The sequence below is a fragment of the Amaranthus tricolor genome, chromosome 15, assembly GCF_026212465.1.
Source record: "Amaranthus tricolor cultivar Red isolate AtriRed21 chromosome 15, ASM2621246v1, whole genome shotgun sequence".
NCBI classification, from domain to species: domain Eukaryota; kingdom Viridiplantae; phylum Streptophyta; class Magnoliopsida; order Caryophyllales; family Amaranthaceae; genus Amaranthus; species Amaranthus tricolor.
The window spans coordinates 1,895,683-1,914,736 of record NC_080061.1 but is presented as its reverse complement, the minus strand read 5'-3'; the positions used below and the strand labels follow the sequence as shown (position 1 = coordinate 1,914,736).

Below are 19,054 nucleotides of genomic sequence, written 5' to 3'. Positions count from 1 at the left end.
AATATTTGAACTTGGACATACCTGCAACAACTTCTCCCTCATGGTCACCTCTGGCTCCCCCCATTGAAATTGCATCGCAAGTGTTTTGTCTTCGTACGGCTTATGCGCAACCCCTTACTTTCCAAGGCTTCCCTCCACTCTTCCAATTTACTATTAGTCTCCTCCTTGGTTTCTACGACCAAAACTATATCGTCAGCGAAAAGCATACACCATGGTACGGTTTTCCAAATGGATCTAGAGATTTCCTCCATAATGACCGTAAAAAAGAAAGGACTTAGTGCTGATCCCTAATGTAGTCCCACTTTAATTGGGAAAGACTCCGCCATACCCACCGGTGTATGTATGTTAGTTGACACTCTGTCATACATGTCCTGTATTACCTCAATGTACCTTTGTGAAATACCTCTATTCTTGAGGCTATCCCAAACGATGTTTCGTGGTATGCTATCATACGCTTTCTCCAGGTCAATGAATACTAGATGCAAATCCTTCTTTCGCTTCATATACTTTTCGATCAGTCTCCTCAAAAGATGAATTGCCTCAGTGGTTGATCTTCCTGGCATGAATCCAAATTGGTTCTCTCTAATTATCGTCTCTCGTGTAAATCTTTTCTCAATCACTCTTTCCCACAGTTTCATAGTGTAGCTTAGAAGATTGATCCCTCTATAGTTCCGGCATACTGGTGCATCGCCCTTGTTTTTAAACAGTGGGATAAGTGTCCTAACCCTCCATTCTTTTGGCATCTTACTAGACCTCAAGATGACATTAAAGAGGTTAGTAAGCCAATGAATACCCTCCTCTCCTAACCCCTCCACACCTCAATCGGAATGATATCAGGTCCATCTGCCTTTGATCCCCCCATTTTTTTGAGAGCTTCTCCTACTTTCGCCTTGGTAATATCAATAATCGACCCATGATCCTGTGTTCTTTGGATGTCTGAAGTTTGTCGAATTTCCTCCTTTAGACCCCTAGTCTCATTGAGCAGTTGGGAAAAATATTAAAGCCATCTCATCTTGATGTCCTCTTGTCTAAGGAGTACTCGTCCACCTTCATCCTTAATGAACTTTGCTGTCCCTAACTCCTTCTTCTGCCTAGATCTTGCTTTTGTCAACTTAAAAATATACTTCTCCCCCTCTTTGGTATCAAGCTTTTGATAAAAGGCTTCAAACGCGCGATCATTTGCCTTCGCTACTGCTTTCTTTGCCGCTCGTTTTGCTTCTTTATACCTCTCCTTCTTATGTGTCCTATCCTCCTCCTCCGTGCAAGCCATGAACTCCTTGAATCTCCTGTTTTTTTTCCTTTATCTTTTTTTGCATTTCTTCCTTCCACCACCACGACTCTTTGTACACCTTTGGTTTCCCCGTTGACAACCCTAATGTCTTCTTTGTCGCCTTTCAAATGGTCTCTGCTATGGTCGCCCACATTTGATTTGCATCGTCTAATATACTTAGGTAGCCCGACGTCTTGATCTTGTTTAACAAGGTTGCGATCATATCCCCTTTAAGTCTACCCCACATGATCGTTTGCCTGACCTTTTATCTTCTTCTCGGCAATCTTTCTCCTCATACGAAACAATCTATGTTGAGTGGGCATCTCTGTACCCAGCACGATCTTACAGTCCAGACACGAGCTCCGATCAACCTTCTGTACTAAACAGTAGTCAATTTGGGTTGCATGCCCACCAATCTTGTACGTAATCTAGTGCTCATCCTTCTTTCTAAAGATTGAGTTTGCTATAACCAATTCCTTTGCTAACGCAAACTTAAGCAAGATCTCTCCACTCTCGTTTCTTACACCATATCCAAATCCGCCATGAACTGAGTTATAATTAACTGGGTGAGTTATAAGATCACCCAAGTTGTCCCAAAACTCACGTTTGACTTCCTCATCTAGCCTAACTTGCGGCACATACGCACTAATGAAATTTTAATATTAATTGATATAAATGTGCAAATATGCATTATTCTTTATTAAGGATTTACACTAGAAGAAATTGACGTATATAGTCAATAATAATTAATCTATAATTTAGTGTAAAAATGACAAATATCATACTATATACTCTTATATGTCCCTTTACATTTAGATTATTCGGGTGAAAACTCTAACATCATAATCCAAAATGATTCAAAATGAGAGGGATAAAAGATTATTATTAATTTTTTTTGAATATAAAAGATTATTATTTATTACTAAAAATAAAGAAAAAAAAAGTAAAATTAAAAAATAACTTAAATAAGAGAATGGAACATTAATGTGTTCGAGCTTTAATCAAGGATAAGTAATTTTAATTTACTATATCATATCATAATAATAATAAAGTAACAAATTATACAATATACGGGAATTGATAATATATGCAAGTCAAACTATAATCACCTAGAATTTTGATATCATACGATTATTAGGAAGATTTTTGATGGACTAAAATCATGCTCCAGTTATAAATTATAATCCATCATATTACATGAATATTAAACCAAACCTCACAATCAATAGAAAAAATAGTAGCTAAAAATAATTAAAAACTATTGACAAGAAACTTAGACAACAGGCCTATTCTCAGATCAATTTTAATTGATTAATGCCTGATATTTTTGAGTAGAATAAAAAAATAACAGATCGATATGCACTGAGCCCACAAAAACCGGCTTCCAACAAGCTAGTGAAGTGTTTTCACTATCCACATTCCACGCACAGCTTCAAGATTTGGGTATAAATACAATAGTCAAATTCAGCCATCATTTGAAATTTCTAAGTACAACAAAACGACGTTTCTTGAGTCTCATTTGGCCAAGGCAACAATACTATTCGCACATGTGAGAATACATGAATAAAAAAAATTTAAGTCAACTGTGGTGGGCAAATAAGTCAACAACCCATAATTTTTTAACGCATTACCTTCTCCAAAAAGAGCTCCTTGAGAGAAATTCTCTGTTTTGAAAGTGCTTTATATAGTCGATAACAGCAGAGAATATGCATACAACATCCAAATTTTCCCAAAAGTAAGAAACAAAATTATCGAAAAAATTAACAGACTTTATTAAAATCCATCTACTACTCGAGTCAACGAGATTGTTGATTTAGAAAAGAAATACACTACATCATAATCAGAAAATACTTGCTAAACAACAGCATTTAGGCATTGTACTTTATGATCACAGTTGTGAATATCGTTCATCAGATACCTATTTCTTCACAAGTTTGGCTCCACAAAGAGACTTGCCTGAGGATGCAAGCCTGCTTCCTTCAAGGTTAAAGAATGCTTGTCTGGTCCATATACTGTTCGAGGAAAATTAGAGACTAGACTGTAGCACTCTAATGTTGAGCAATCTAAAGAATCGACATAGTCATATATGGACTGGATGGTTGCATTGCTGTGGAATCTCCTGTCTTTTCGTTCTCCAGTTGGAAACCTCACCAAAACCTGATTTAAATAGCTCATAGAAATTAAATCATAATGCATAAAAATGACAACAAAACAACTGGACTGAGCCAGAAAAAGCAATGTTATCCTGAAAAACTAAACCGAGTCATAGCAGTATCTGTATTTTGAAAAGAAAGGAAAAACTGTTGAGAGGAGAGACTTACTTGAGTAACATCGGGTCCTTTCTCAGGTTCAGCGCCTAGAGATAGAGCCTTTTCCTGTTTCCTACGAGCTAAGGCAGCTTCTCTTTCAGCTGCTTCACGTGCTTCTCTCTCACGAGCTTCTTCTTCCTCACGCTGCTTTTGCTCTACTTCAGCACGCTCCCTCTCAAGTCTCTCTTGTTCTTCTATCCTCTGTCGCTCCCTAGCCTGAGAGAAGAATGAACGGACAAGTCGGATGGAAGTAAAAAAAGAAAGGGTAGCAGAGATTGCGGCTTCCCGTATCACCTTATCAATAATAACCATAACTAATTCCTACCACTGATCCTTTCAGATTAATAGTCGCACATACCATATAAGAAAATTTAAAAACTTGTCAGTTTTCTGAATGTAGTAATGACTCAGGACTAAATATTCCCCAGTTTGACGTTACCAGAAGGTTAAAAAAATGGCTCAACTTGACTCAAAAAACAAGAAAAAGAAATGGCTCAACTAATATAAATATTGGGGCTACAAAACAAAAACGACACCATTGAATTGGCCCAATGCCAAACTAATTTATCTCCCGCCTGGGTCAAAGAGGGTTGGATGTAGACAATTGGACCAAAGGGAGTTATAATTGAATAGAAACAAGATTGAATCGCTCTTGCACTCCATCTACTGTTAAAAAAATCCAAGATATAGCCACTTCCCAAAAGTTACACGAGCAGGATGCTTTCCAAGAAAACTACAAAGAACAACTCCAAATTTCACACAGCCAACAGACCAAGCTACCAAAGCATATAGCAGAAAGTAAATGATAAGCCATGCTAAGCTACAATTTGAGGTTGTATCTCAAACCTGAAACCACCTCACCAATGTGTAACCTAAAGAACACCTAAAACTAATCGTCACATGATTCCCTAAGCTCCTTGCGAATCACAAATCGAAAAGACAAATTATGGTCTATATTAGGCCATTATTTGGCTGTTTTGAATGAATCGCGTATTCAATAGGCGAATTTTCTTGCTATTTTACATTGCTTAAATTTATCACAAAGTTAGGTGCTAAGGACAGAGTAGTATCATCCACATGTTACAATTGGGACACATAGACAATTAAACTCCTCAACCTATGCCTAAATCATACCCTTCAACGTTGTTCAGTACACTCCCCAAAACATGAACACATTAGTGTTCAATAGGCTATCACTTCCGAATTTCATTCAAATCTTTTGGTCACTAACTCACTACAATCCACCTAGAAAAAGTTCCAAGATTTTAGATATGTCAAATATTCAGCATGCATTCAACCTCCAATGAAACCATTCAAAGAAGGGCTGGAAATCCCCAACCACTCATATCGGCCAAATAGGCTCAACTAACACAAAGAAAACAGGTTGAGTGGTTGACACTAAAATAGATACAGCAGAGGCAGAGTCAATAACTACAGCTTTACCTGATCAGCTTCTAATGCAGCTCTGTAAGCAGCATCTTGTTCTTCCCGCAAACGCATGTTGTTTCTCCTCTCTTCTGCTTCAACTCTGGCAGAGACAAGTACAGGAGAAGTTTCTTCCAGAACTCTCTGTAATATTGAAAGCATCTCTTCAGGAGATTTTGGACCCTCAATCTGCAGAAGAAGTACTAAGAAGGCTAAGTGCTATCAAATCAGTTCCAGTAAATGTTTAAGTAAATACCAATGATTAAGCAAGACTTTAACTAGTTGATGACAGCATACACACACATAGAAATGAAATTACTAAAGTAAAAGACTTAAATAACAACAAAAACAATGCAAAAGCCTTGTTCCCAAAAGATATACTATAGATGAACCAAAAACAAATCAGCTCATGAAATTGTTTGCAACATTCCTGCTTTCCTATTTGTTCCTTATCTAACACCATATGGTCTACCAGTTCTGCCATAATCCATATACCATAAAATTTAGACATTCCAATAGGGCAACTAATTAATTTCAGAAAAAGAAGGGGCACAGAAGAGAAGTATAGTTAGCAAAGAAATAGGATTTGAGTAGTACATAAGCTCAAGGAGGGGGAATTTTATAGAATATTTTTAGAAAAATCACAAAATGTAAAACACATCTGGGAGTTTGAGGCATGCTCTCAAATTTGGAAAATTACAAAGTGTGCAATACACATTTCTACATGCAACAACAACAACAACAACAACAGCAAGGCAATATTTAGCAAGCAGAGATCCGTTCATCCCAGCCGGTCCACTATTAGATAGATACAAAAATTATTTCTTCCGCTGTAGAAATATACAGAAGTTAATATGCAACAAAAAAGTCCCCATTATAAAAGCAGCAAGTATACACCTAATATTACAAATAAAAGGCAGACGGCATCCTGCTTCCAGGATAACAGATGATATGGATAAGCACTTAAGTAGAAATCAGTACAGAAACAGCAAAATTGTTTGAGGGTTTTGCTCTATGGAGGTGATCAAACATGATTACACGACCATGGTTGGAACAGTGGGTTGATTTTCGGTCCAGGAGTAAGGTTCTGATCATGTGGGCAGGGTTCAAACATGATGAGCTCTATTGTCAAAGAAATTATAAAAGAATTTGCCTGTGCTGATTCTTTTTCTGCATCCATGTCAGTCGTCGTCGTGATGATACAGTAAATTCACTTAGTTTATACTTCTATCCAACTGCCCCTTCTCTTTTCTCCACGGGCCATAAATATATGCAAAATATTTCTTGTTCTTCCATTTTCAAGTTTCAGAGAATAGACTATACGGCATAGAATCGGAAAGTAACACTAATTTGGTTTCTCTATTGACTAAAGGTATTTCAGAATGGAATTTTTAGTGTGCCTTTGGAGATACATCTGATATTTATTTAGCCAAATGATGCTTTCTTCATGGACAACAGTCTCTCCCTCCATGCTTTCCAAACTATCACCTCAGGTGATCTAGAAACAAACGTCATTTACAAAGTACTCCTCTGTCCCGCTCAATTTGCATCATTATTAAATTTTAATATGTCCTAATTAATTTACCCCATTTCTATTTTTGGATATGACCTCACCACTTTTATTCTCTATAATTTTTCTCTTATTTCTACTCCACTTACCTAATTCCTTAGTTTCATGCCAAAAGCAAATGGGGCAAAATGACTAGGATAAAGAAGTATACCAACTTACCAAATGGAACCCCATGAAGATGAATTGGATAGTGTCTTGGCGGCCCAAGTCATCAACTCAATATTCACCAATGGGCTAATGTTTCGTGTTGTTTATCACATCTGGCTTGGTAAGCTAACACTCCCTTGCCAATCACATCTCTTCACGCCCCTAACAATCATATACACACTTCGAATTGACCTCACTTTCACAAAGTTAAAAAAGTGAAACAAACCTCCAACATCAAAATTAGGGACTTTAAAGGTTCTCTTGGTGCTCTAATAAGGGTTGTCACAACAACACTTGACAATTTTATGATCAATTTCTATTTTCAAGTTAAACTTTCCTTCTCTTCCCCTCATATTAACCTGTTTTTTCTCTCATCTTTTGCTCTAGCTATCCACAACCTCAAAACCATTTTGTTATTCACAGTGAGTTAGTCCTAGACGTTAGCACCAAAACTCTAACTTATATGAAACTTTTACGGACAAAGAGAGCATTAAGCATAAAAATAAAGTTAATATGCAAACCCCATGAAAAGCGGCTTTCCTCAACAATTTTGATCTCATCTCGGTCCAATTTTTCTTTCAATGACAAAACCAAAAAGTATGTGAAATTTAATGGCAAGGCAAACTCCAAAAGGATTTAAAACAAGGCCATCAATTCTCAAGAAGAAAGCCATTAAATTATAATCCATTCTACGATAAATACACTAATTTTAATCAAAAATAAGATATAAGACAGTGTAATATCAAAATGAGGGGATCTCCAAATTGCAGAGTATGATGCATGATCTCATCTAAAACGAATTTCATAAACTAAAAACAAAAAATTGAACCAAAAAGGGAAGATTACTCACATGTAAAAATAAAATCAAGACAGCTTGTGATATAAATTAAATGTGACTAGCAACTGCATTTTGATTACATAAAATGAAATCTATTTACATTTTCTCAAAAACAAAATAAACCTTCCATGCAAGTATTCAACCCAACTCAAAATTTAAGAAACACAATAGCTTCCACTTCCTAGCAGAATGACCATGTCTTAATTCTACTGCTCTTTAAAGTTGAAACACTCACTCTAAAAACTAAACCCAAGCAACTGTTCAATCTTGCAGCAAGTAACCAGCTTAAACAACATCACCATCACTGGAGTGTCCTTAATTGTTTCTCACTGTTATCTACTCCACAAACACCAGCATAATAACATGGATCCATCTCCCCTCAATCAATAGGTCCCTTCTTCTAATCACCTTGTTGAAACTGGTAATGTTTTCAAACTAAGCCATCAAACCATGTAATATGCATTTGCTGCACAGTATCTACTAGTGACAATTCATCCAAAATGAACTAAACAACTTCAGCCATTAAGAAAAAAAATAGTTTTCACAAGGACCACTTCCCATAAAATTAGATTCTGACCAAGCACCTACACCTAAAGACGATAATCATAAACCTCATATGTTATCTCAATTAAGAACAACGAACAAAAGTCATCACATATCAAGCATTTCTAACCATCAATCAGAAATTAAAGTAATTTTCTCAACTAAAATCAAGACATCAACAACATTATCAATACATTAGCTACAGTACCTGCTGAAGCAGAGCAATCCTTTGATTTGTAGCAGCCATAACAACAGCACAGAAAGGAAACCTAGAAGCTTTCAAGCTATTACTCATCTTAAATCCTTCTGTAGCTCGAATACTTCCACCCCACGCCACAAAATTCTCATTAACAAACGCCGCAAATGCTTCATTTCCTATTGTCCTCTCAACAAAACCCGGCGTATCAGGATGATCCGGAGAATGTAAATAAACAAACAACAGCTTATAAGCATGACGCGACCGCTGAAGCGCATCCATAAACCCTTCAGAAACAAATCTAACTCTCACAGACGCTCCATACTCTCTCTCCAGACTCGCCACAAACTCCATAGCCTCAGCAGCAGAAGGCTGAGCTTCAACTAATGGACTTGACGACGATTCTCCATTTCTACGACCTCCGAGTCCCAACATACCAAATGAGTATGACAAAACTCCACCTGCAGCCCAGAACCCAAGCCCAACAGCACTAGAAACCAACCCTAAACTACCGGAAACAATTGAAATTGGAAGCGTAACAATCCTCCACGCTAAACTAGGGTTTCCGGCAGCGGAATTCGAATCGGGCCGTAAAACGACGTCGTTCTGAGTAGAATCTGGAAGAAAATGTTGTCCACTGCTACCGACATCAGTTTGCGGTGGTGAAGAGGTGTGATTTCCAGTAAAAGTAGCGATTGCAAGTTCAAGATCCCAATTATGCGCAGCAAGTATCTCTGTGCATAAATCTATGTCTTCTACTCCTGTAATTGCTTGAAAATACGCCAATTTATCGCTGGAATCCACCATTGTTTATCTCTAATTCTTTCTTTATCTCTTCTTAGTGTTGAAGATTGTAGGTTCCTGATTGTGCGATTGAGGCACTGAGAATTTGATAAGGTTTTTTCTGAGATAGTGAGAGAAGACGGAAAGATGATCAGAGGGTCTGAGAAGAAGGGAGGAAATTAAGATTGATCGACAAATCACATTCACAATTACCAAACACGGTTGAAGAAAGTAGAAGGGTAACGGAACGTTGCCACAGGATGTGTCGAAATATCGGAAATGCCACTGGGAATATTTTCGTTTTTGGATGCTGAGTTTAGTCCCCGAATGACGTACTTCTATCCAAAACACGTCGTTTTAACTTTGACTTGCGACTTTTAAAGTACTCAATTCGAGCACCCTCACAATGGTGATTAAAAAAATTTCTCATTGTTTTTCCAATCTACCACGTCAAATTTTGTGTGAAAATATTTATTAATTTAATTTATCTTAATGAGAAATTAAAATTTTTTTTTATTATTTTCTCCCTTTTACTTTTTTTACTCTATTTTTTCTTTTTACTCTCTTAGTTTTTATTTAAAATTTATTTTGGATAGTGGAGTTCTTGTGAGAAAGTCCTACAAATTTCCGCTCATTTAGAATTTTTTTAAAAATATTTACAATTTTTTTGTTTTTACTAATGAGAGTAAAAACCTCACAAAAAATTTTCACTCGAACAAAATTTTTACACCAATGGGAGTGGCCTAAAAAGGTTTTTTTTTAGAGCAAGGGATTTTATGAATATGTGTCGGGTTGGATTTAACAATAAAAAAATACAAAATTTGATTTATATTAAGAGTTAGGGAGAATATAAGGAAAAAATATTTGTAAGAGCAAATATAAATTGTATTGCTTAAATTCTTGCATACACCGAGAAAAAACTGCAAACGAACATATAAGAACGTTGTGTATTTAAAGAGCAACAATCATCACTATACATATACTATTCGAGCACTATTCATAAATACTATTCATAAACTATTCATGGAAATAATCTTTTGCTCGCCGACATGAAAGCATTCACCTTGTATCGACTCCTAACAGTTTAATATTTTTAGAGCTTCAAAATTTTAGAATAAAAAATTCATCTGACAATTTCCTTAAGATTTTACTAGTTGTCAATTTTTAAAACTTTTTAAACCTTCAATTGCCATATGGCATATAATAGTTGGATGAAAGTTTTACAGTTAATTTTCATAGAATTAAATATTTCATTTTAAAATTTTGAAAAAAATATAAAGCAAAACAAATAGTATTAATCATAATTTTTCATGCTCTTTAAAATGACGTCCATTTTGTATATTTTCAACACATTTTAAAAATAATCATTTGAAGAATGGAGACTAATCAAATAAGAGCAAATATAAAAATTTAGGTAAAATTTTAAATTTAATTATCACCTAGTTTTTTCCCTCTCTTCTTTAATCTTACCATGTATTAAAAAAAATACTCGTTATATTATTATTCTTATTAGACCGAATTAGACCGATAATAACATTTAGTACATTTTAAGGTCTATTTTGAAATGTGAAGTAATTAAATATGTGGATCTGGACATGAACATGAAATTGTCAGTTGCCTAAATCGATTTTAAAGTCTTTTTCTCCAAACTTTTACCCATTGCACTTGTCATCCCCTCTAAAAGTTGGCCCGGTATGAAGCTGAGGGCATTTGGAATGCCAGACAGGACTTTGTTGGTGAAACAAACTAAATTGAACAGTAGCTAATAGGACTTATCTTATCAATCGTCAATATGAGATCAGAATGAACGCTCGACAATGACAGTTCTTGTCAAACGTAGCTCTCTAAGAAGCTAATCATTGGCTTATTTGGGGAGGATCACAACCTGATTGTATGTTTATTTCCAAAAAGACTTATCATGTTACACGAAGACGATAATCTCACATTAACAGAAATGCTAATTAATGTACACTCCTTCGGTCTCTCATCATCTTGGTGATATTCAATATATTGGGCTCATAGAAACTATGACCAGGTCAAATGACGATAGATCATACCCGTACCATAAAAGATACAAAACTGATCAGAATGACCCTCGTCTCAAAATGACCTACAAATGAAAATCCCTCGGTCTCTCATGCTAAAAAATTGCTACCTGATGATCCAAAAAATATCTATAGATAGCTTAAGATGATAATAGCACAACATACATACAATGATTTGAAGTTGGGACTCCTTATTAAACCTCCTCTATTAGGTTGTGTCCATTGTTATTCTTCTCCACCTTCAGAGGTCTCTTCCTTCCGCTTCCCTGGGATTCCAACTGTACCGTCTTTTCAGCCTTAACATGAGCTGATAGAGTTGACCAAACTTCTTCTTGCTGCTCATTTACCCAAGACATGATAAAATATATCTTCCTTCCAGCAAACTTGAGTTTGCTCTTAACCTCTGAACTCTTTGCTTTCTTTGATTTTAAGGATTTAAACTCCTTTTCTCCTGATTCGACTATCCTCTGCATGTCTGCTAGTGCACATACAAGTGCGGCCCTTCCCAAGGACATTATGGATACTATGTCATCGAGAACACCAAACCCGAATTGTGAACCACCCATGTGTCTAAAAGCCGGAGAACAAGTCTGCTCTAAGCAGTACGAAACAGCTTCTACCAAGGATTCTGGTTGGGATCCTTGCCCCAAAACAGAGGATATGCTTATAACCACCATGGAAGCACCGAGAGCATCAGACTGCCAATCCCCGTTGTAAAGACGAAGGGTGAAACAGTAACTATATAGGATGTCAACCAGATGAAAAGCGAGAAATGGGGAAGGCTCTGCGGAAGTGAGTAACTTAAGCGGTGGTAATGGTGTTTCTGGACCAGGTGGTACTTCACTCTCAAGGTTTGTAGCAGAGTGTGCTGCTGATGTTTCTTTGCTTTCTAAAGGCTGAATGAGTCTGGATGCATCGTGACTAAGAGATATTGTATGAGCAGAAGGCTTCAACCACCATGGTTCCCATGGCTCGATCATCTTGCTCAATTCTCCAGTTGCTATAGCTCGCTGGAATAGTTTCTTCTCTTGATCACTTAATTCATCATAATTTATTTCGCCACCTGATAACAGATATCTTGCTTTAGAACAGTATTAATCCTTCCTAAATAAAATCAATGACTAGCATAAAATCAGCAAGCATCTTATAAGGACAACCTCAACGGAAAAAGAAAAAGTTAATTACAGCCGTGGCCTGTGAAACAGATCGAGTACATGATTCTTGAGTATGTCACAGTGTGAAAATGACAGTATTGCAAGTAATTATCAAAAGCCTCAGCATAAAAGAGAAAAAAACACCTCTGATTTCAGCTGCTATAGGTGACTACTTCCGTACAAAATTACAAAATAGAAGGCAGGTAATTCACATGAATATTGAAGCAACATACCTGATAGAACTTTTTGAATTGTCTCCTCTGATAGAGTTGGCTCTGTAATACAAGAAAAAAGAGTCAGCTGACAATTTCAAAAAAAAAAAAAGTGCAAAATGCACCCATAAATGATCTAAGCTGAAGGCTCAAAAGAATGCAGCTTTGGTAGAATAGTCAAAAGTAGTTGATTGGCAACACGTCTTCCACAAATAGGGGAAAAATGCAGCGAAATAACCATTTTCACAAGCACTATAAAACGAGGGCTAAACTTTTAGTAAACTCAGTATATCAGTAGCATGAAGAAAATTGGGATTGATTTGGTAAGGATATTCTTATATTCCAATAGACTCAGGGAATAACTCATTGCCCTTATCTGTTAATAAGCACTAAAAACTAAAATAGACTTCTTGAATGCAGAAAGCAAACATATGTAAAAGAAAATATTGACAAAAGAGCTTAACTTAAAAATCATATCTCTAAAGAATCATACCATCCTCATCCATACTATCCTCATCATCATCTTCAGCATGAAAACGTTTGAGTATTTCTAGCATCTTTTTCTTGCTTTCATCATCAGGGCGTATATGTCTCATCTCATCCACAACATTTTCCCGCATAAAAGATTCAGTGCATCGAAGGCTATGAGACTGCAAAAACAACCAGAGAATGCATCAGATACGGTTACATCATCACTTATATCACCATAGCTGAAGAGCATTATAGGTAGCAGTAAAGCGAGTACGCTCACTGATAATGCATGCGATAATATCACCACAGATGAATATAACAAAAGTACATTATGGGTAGCAGTAAAGTGAGTGAGCTCACTGGTAAGGCAAGCAACGCAAGCTTTCCAACCCACTAGCCCATCCAAAACAGGAAAAGGTAGAGAGAGAGGTATATGAGGATAACTTAACTAGTACATAAACTATCTAAAACACAGGTCCCCACTATACCATCTTGACTTGTAAATTAATACTCCTAAAACCAATATCTAATATTTAGTGGCAAACACTTAATAAATCAATTGCAGTAACATGGTACTCTCAGCTTTTGACATATTTTACCAACCTGTCAAAGATAAATAATCTGTTGACAAAAACAAGTTTTTGAGAGCAAGTCATCTATCGCACAGTTTACTTTTTATTTAACAAAGATGATTTGTTCCAAACATGGTTATAGAATGTTAATTGGAAAAACAAACCATGATTTTACAATGACCATTTACAGAACTACAAGAAATTCCTTACTTTAATTCTTTTATCGATATTGCATACAAGACATACAAATATCAACTCCTAAATATGAATCAGTATATAGAAATAAATGAATATAGTTAAAGCTAGAATATAATCACCTTGATGGATCTAGATATACCACATAATTGCAGGATATGAATTGAGCTGATTACAACTCCTAGGTTGCTTCTCAGACAAAACTACTACAATTGTACTGTTTTTGTGTCTCTTGATCCTTCCCAGCGTTTACAGTTCGTTCAGAATTACTATTACTTACCTGACAATGAGGGCATATTTTTTATTTCCTGTTGCGAAATCTAGTGAACTTCAACCAATAGTTTCAATTATCATTTCAAAATCAACAACATTCCATCACCCATTGCCACTAAATGGCTACCACCTAGGTGAAATTTAAGGGTCCGATGTATTCAACTTTACTGTTGAGAATTTTAATCACAGAGGTTATTTTTTATTAAAAGGAGAGAATGAACTTCACGTCACTAAAAAAATGCACATTTCGTAAATGAATAGAAAACTCATGTTCTCAATTTGACAGCATAATCCACAAAACACCGTGTTCCAAAATTATTTGTCAAAAATATGATTTGTTCTTTGTGCAGAACTGAAGTGAATCTTTTTTTGAAAAATATCCAACTACCTTATCAATTTCAGAACCATACCAATTTCATCCCCCAACCATTAGATTTTTAATTAAATTGTCAAATTTAGCTCTTTCCGGTTAATGTTACTGTAGTAAATTAAAATTGTAGATGAAGATACTTAACAAATAAATGAATAAAGAATAGCAAAACCTAAAGAAAGAACACTCAAATTTGGAAGGTGGGAAAAATCCTAATATCAATTTGATATTAGACTATAAAACCCTGCCCAAACAATTGAATGATTGATTAAGAGTTTCTTGATTACAAATGTATAATCCAAACTCACTAATGAAGAACCCCCTAGCATGAATCTTTGAAGGAATCACCAAAATTCTCTCACTAGAAACCCTAAGATTTGATTGTGGCACTCACACTGTTGAAATCCCAATTGATTAGATCAAATGATCTTCCTTGATGTTACAAATGAGCATAAGCCTTTAATAGGTTTTGAAAACAAGGGATAACTAATAATATCACTATTTGAAAAACAGCCCGCGCGAATATAAAGTCAGCAGCTACGACTAATTATCAGGTCGAGCAGCCAGTCGAGCGAGAGATAAGTATCTTCAACTAGTTTGCTTGACCTGGTCGAGCAACATGGGCAGGTCGAGCAGAGGGTTGAGTGAGCAGAGGGTCAACAGAACATGTACAGTTTCTTCAAGACTTCAAATATGCCCCTAGATCACCATATTACACCAAAGCTACACATCACTAAGAGACTCAAGATGGGATTATGAGTCACCATATTCAACAGTTGCAAAAACCATACTAAAATCAACATGACAAATTTAATGATGAGCATGAAGCACTCAAATAAAATGTAGCAAATTGATTAAAAATAGAGTAAATAATTTCCAAGAATTTTAGAATCATAGCCGAATTGACAAAATTTCAATGAAAGTTTTCAAACTGGTTCTCCTTCGCCTTGGTGGTTTAATACATTAAATCACAAGCTATAGGTCAAGGGTTCAAGAACTAGTACGGAAGAATGAAAGTTTTTAAAAATAAAACTTCCGCATTAAGGATTATAATTAGAAAAGAGGGGGAAATGCATACCTTATAGCAATGAAGAGAGCAGTACCTGGTATTGCAGCGAGGACAAGTATATTGCGAAAATTGCTTCTGACACCTAAAATTCCCCAAATATTGATTCAAACAATAAAAATAACCACTAAAATCAGGAAAATCAAAACTAATTCATAAACTGAATTTGAAATTTCGAGAATGAACTTACACACGACAAATGACACGAGAAGATGCAGAATTAAACTGTGAAGAATTGTTGGATTCAGATATCGCAATAGTTTCCTCCATAACTCAATTTCAAGAAGAAACCCGTTAATTTGTAAACTGTGTTTGTTTGGAGAGTGTTAAAATGGAGTATGGAGGATGGGGAACGGAGAATTGAAGAAGAAGAAAAGTTGTGAGTGCTGGAAAAACCTGGAAAACTGGAGAAATGGTATTTGGGTTATGTAGGTATTTGACCCGAATTTTGAATTGCTCAGGAGCCCAATGAAGCATTATTGTTAAGTGGACTGGCCTTAGCCTTGGCCGCCCTGACCCATGCATGCTATAAAGGCCTAGGGTTTCTGTATTCTACTTCGGATTTCAAGCAAGAATTTGGTATGTTGGTAAATTGCTTTTGGGTTGACTTTCGTTTTTTGTTGGTCGAAAAATTAAAAGATGAGTTTGGTAAATGGATTTTCAATCAATTGGTCAAAAAGGCTTTTAGTTGGTAAAAAACTAAAAAAAGATTTTGGTAAATAACTTTTTAACCAATTGAAAAGCTGGTTAGCTTGTTGGTCTATTTTTTCTCTGATAAACAGTCAATAAACACATACATAATTTTATCAAACATCCCCTTGAAAACTTGGCTTAATCAAATTGCTTAAAAGTCAACAAAAAGACCAACACTTCAGTTGGTTAAATAAGTCAACTAAAAAAAATAAAATCCAACAACTATTAGCCAAACATCTCATTATAAATTAATGGATTGACCTTGGCCCTTGACTAGTTTAGTTTTGGTCTTTTAGCTTAAAAATTAACAACTATTTGCCAAACATCTCATTACAAATTAGTAAGACTATTACATATAACAATTTACGTATGAGTATTTTATATGGTATAATTATACTATAGATCCTGAGAATTATCCTAAACTACTTAGACCATCAATTTTTATGTTGATTGTTGTCCATATTATTTTTATAAATAATACATAATGTCGTATGTATGTGCAAGCAAATACGGTACAAATGGATATGGGGTGGAAGGTGTGAATATTAGGCATATAAACTATTGCACATGTACCCACTACCTACAAACTATCTCTAAGAAAACTATTTAGAGCATGGGCAATAGGAGTAGATAATATTGGTAAAAAACTTTGAGGTGCTAATGAGGATGATAACGGATGGTTAGATCATAGATGGGGAAAATGTATAGGGAGGTAAACAAAATAAGAAAGTGGTTTTTTAAATGTTGCAATATTGGTTTTTTTTTTCAATTTTAAAAAATTATAAATTTAAAAAATAAAAAATGGAGTATATACTTATGTCCATATTATTTGGTGCTCTATGAATAGACACCAATTTTACTAAGCTTTCTCCTTTAAAAATATATATATGTATAGTTTACCTTTATCTCTCATAATATCTTTTATATTTATTTTATGTGTAATTTCTTTTCAATTAGATTTTATTTATCATAATTTTATTAATGAATATTTTGTTATAAATCATTATATTAAGTGCTTAAATATTAACTTTTGTAGTAATTTTATTACCTCACATAATTTATTATGTAATTACTGAATTAAAAATTAGATGTTCCTTAGATTGAAAATTTTTTTAAAAATAATTAAGAAAATCTTGTGTGAGATTATCATTAGACGAGACATTGGAATTTCTCTAATTTATTTGTTTCTTAGTTTATAGCTTGTATTATTGCAGAAATTTAATTCGTACTCTCTATAATAAATTTTTTTTTATTTTTCGCAGATATAAAATATAAAAAGTATCAATTCAATTAATGACTAATTTTTTCAAATTGGAGAAGATTCCTTTGTATTAATTAAAGTTGAAAAAAAGAAGAAAAGGTGTAAACCTTATTATAATGTCAAATTGAATATACTTATGAAGTAGCTATAAGTAGGAGTAACTACAAAATAGGATTAGGTTTCTCAAAGAATGAATAAGAAAAAGGCATAAGAAAGCAATAATAAAAATAGGATGATAACTTGAAAAATAAGGCAAAATGATAACAAATTGACCTACAAAATAAACACAGCCCACACATCTCTTACAAGTCAGCACAGTCGGCTATAACACAGCCCAGGCCATCACTACAAACCTGCTTTTAAGTCGGCCATTACCATTTCTGTATTTTTTCTTTTCCATTTATTTATTTTGGTTCAACCATATTAATTATTATGCCCAACATTCAAACAATAATGCTTGCATGCAGTTATAAGTTAATAAATAAATAAATAAATAAATAAATACCTAATCAAGTTATTATTGCAATTGCAATTAATTAGAAAAAATAATACTTTACTTTGACAATATGAAGTAACATACTTTATCGTCTTAATTATGAGCGTTAATTGAAGATCAGATAATTAATAGTAAATATCTAATACAGTGTTTAAAAATTAACTAGCTGAAACAAATTGTTATGAATCAGCTAATTTAAAACAAATTGCTCTCACCAGCATTTTTGAAAATTAAATTGAATACTCAGAGCATTAGCGTTGTGTGACTTGTGAGTAGTGTGTAAACTCCTACATGTATAAATTCAACTGTTTACGGTGAAAAAGAATTGTTTACTTAGAACAACAACAATAATATAATTTTAATCCCAAAAAAATTGAAGACTCACAAAAATCAGTATATCAATTTAATGGTCACTCATATGCTCCTACAAGAAATAATATTCGATTCATAATTATAAATTTTAACTAAGTTTTATTGAACTGGTTTTCACCGATCTTTTATGGAAAATATTTTAGTTATTTAGTTTTGACTCAATGGCACTTGAATGCAGAAGTACACATCATAAATCACAATGTATGTAGTGGCTAGCTAATTAATGGTAATTGAATGTCCTACAAATTTTGTCCCTTAAATTGGTGAGACATATGAATCTACAGGCAATGGAGTAGTTTGGTTTCTTTACATATGGTATATAACTCAACCTTGTACTGCTTGTAGGCCATAAATCATGGATGTTAGCTTATATAAGAGCACCAATGCTGCAAAACCACTACTTTCTGATTTTTTATCTTTTGCAAATAATGGAATTTGAATTTTAGTTTATGATTTTGTTTCCTCAACAAAAATTTCAACATTGAATAAAGATAAAATTTGAATGATGCCCATTAGCTGGAATTCAATGTCGAAAAACCCTTGACAAACAGTAAGGATATAAAATTTTAATCTTTTGTGCCTTCAAAATTAACTATGATAACTAAACGAAAACAAAAAGTAAAAGGAAAACTTTCAACTTTTTTAATAATTTTTTTTGGACATTCGTATGATTTACATTTTAAAATGAAGCCTTAGCACCTCCGTCCCCTTACGGATTGTGTGATGGATCCTATTTTAGAATGTCGACTTAAGTGTCTTGTTCTATCGTGTGAGGTGACTGAAGCATCAAAAT

General features: G+C 34.5%; 2 protein-coding genes across 10 annotated transcripts; both read right to left on the bottom strand.

Annotated features, from left to right (window-relative positions):
* Positions 1–2,902: 2,902 nt before the first annotated feature.
* Positions 2,903–9,444, bottom strand: LOC130800796 (plant UBX domain-containing protein 10). The gene is made up of 4 exons (XM_057664473.1): positions 8,311–9,444; positions 5,023–5,193; positions 3,592–3,795; positions 2,903–3,427 (listed from the first exon to the last, which is right to left on the bottom strand). The coding sequence occupies exons 1-4, from the start codon at positions 9,103–9,105 to the stop codon at positions 3,197–3,199; spliced, it is 1,401 nt and encodes a 466-aa protein (XP_057520456.1). The 5' UTR covers positions 9,106–9,444; the 3' UTR covers positions 2,903–3,196.
* A 1,504-nt stretch (positions 9,445–10,948) lies between these two features.
* On the bottom strand, positions 10,949–15,924 carry LOC130800795 (uncharacterized). Of its 9 annotated transcripts, XM_057664470.1 has the most exons (6): positions 15,630–15,683; positions 15,477–15,524; positions 13,853–14,010; positions 12,986–13,142; positions 12,514–12,555; positions 10,949–12,189 (listed from the first exon to the last, which is right to left on the bottom strand). In XM_057664470.1, exons 4-6 carry the CDS (start codon positions 13,110–13,112, stop codon positions 11,321–11,323), a joined length of 1,038 nt encoding a protein of 345 aa, XP_057520453.1. In that variant the 5' UTR covers positions 13,113–13,142; positions 13,853–14,010; positions 15,477–15,524; positions 15,630–15,683; the 3' UTR covers positions 10,949–11,320. The 9 variants fall into 9 exon arrangements, with proteins under 9 accessions (XP_057520453.1, XP_057520447.1, XP_057520452.1 ...); XM_057664464.1 differs by lacking the exon at positions 13,853–14,010 and having other exon boundaries at positions 15,452–15,524; positions 15,630–15,924; XM_057664469.1 differs by lacking the exon at positions 13,853–14,010 and having other exon boundaries at positions 15,630–15,722.
* Between the last annotated feature and the right edge of the window lie 3,130 nt (positions 15,925–19,054).

Bases quoted from the DNA above. Each gene is read 5' to 3' on its own strand.
- LOC130800796 (XM_057664473.1), bottom strand. From the start codon at position 9,105: ATGGTGGATTCCAGCGATAAATTGGCGTATTTTCAAGCAATTACAGGA. The intron at 3,796-5,022 runs GTAAAGCTGTAG...TTCTTCTCTCAG, and splicing joins CTGCATTAGAAGCTGATCAG to GCTAGGGAGCGACAGAGGAT. The intron at 3,428-3,591 runs GTAAGTCTCTCC...TATTTAAATCAG, and splicing joins AAGGACCCGATGTTACTCAA to GTTTTGGTGAGGTTTCCAAC.
- LOC130800795 (XM_057664464.1), bottom strand. From the start codon at position 15,709: ATGGAGGAAACTATTGCGATATCTGAATCCAACAATTCTTCACAGTTT. The intron at 13,143-15,451 runs GTATGCATTTCC...TTGTTTTTGCAG, and splicing joins GCTCTCTTCATTGCTATAAG to TCTCATAGCCTTCGATGCAC. The intron at 12,556-12,985 runs GTATGATTCTTT...CTTGTATTACAG, and splicing joins GGATAGTATGGATGAGGATG to AGCCAACTCTATCAGAGGAG.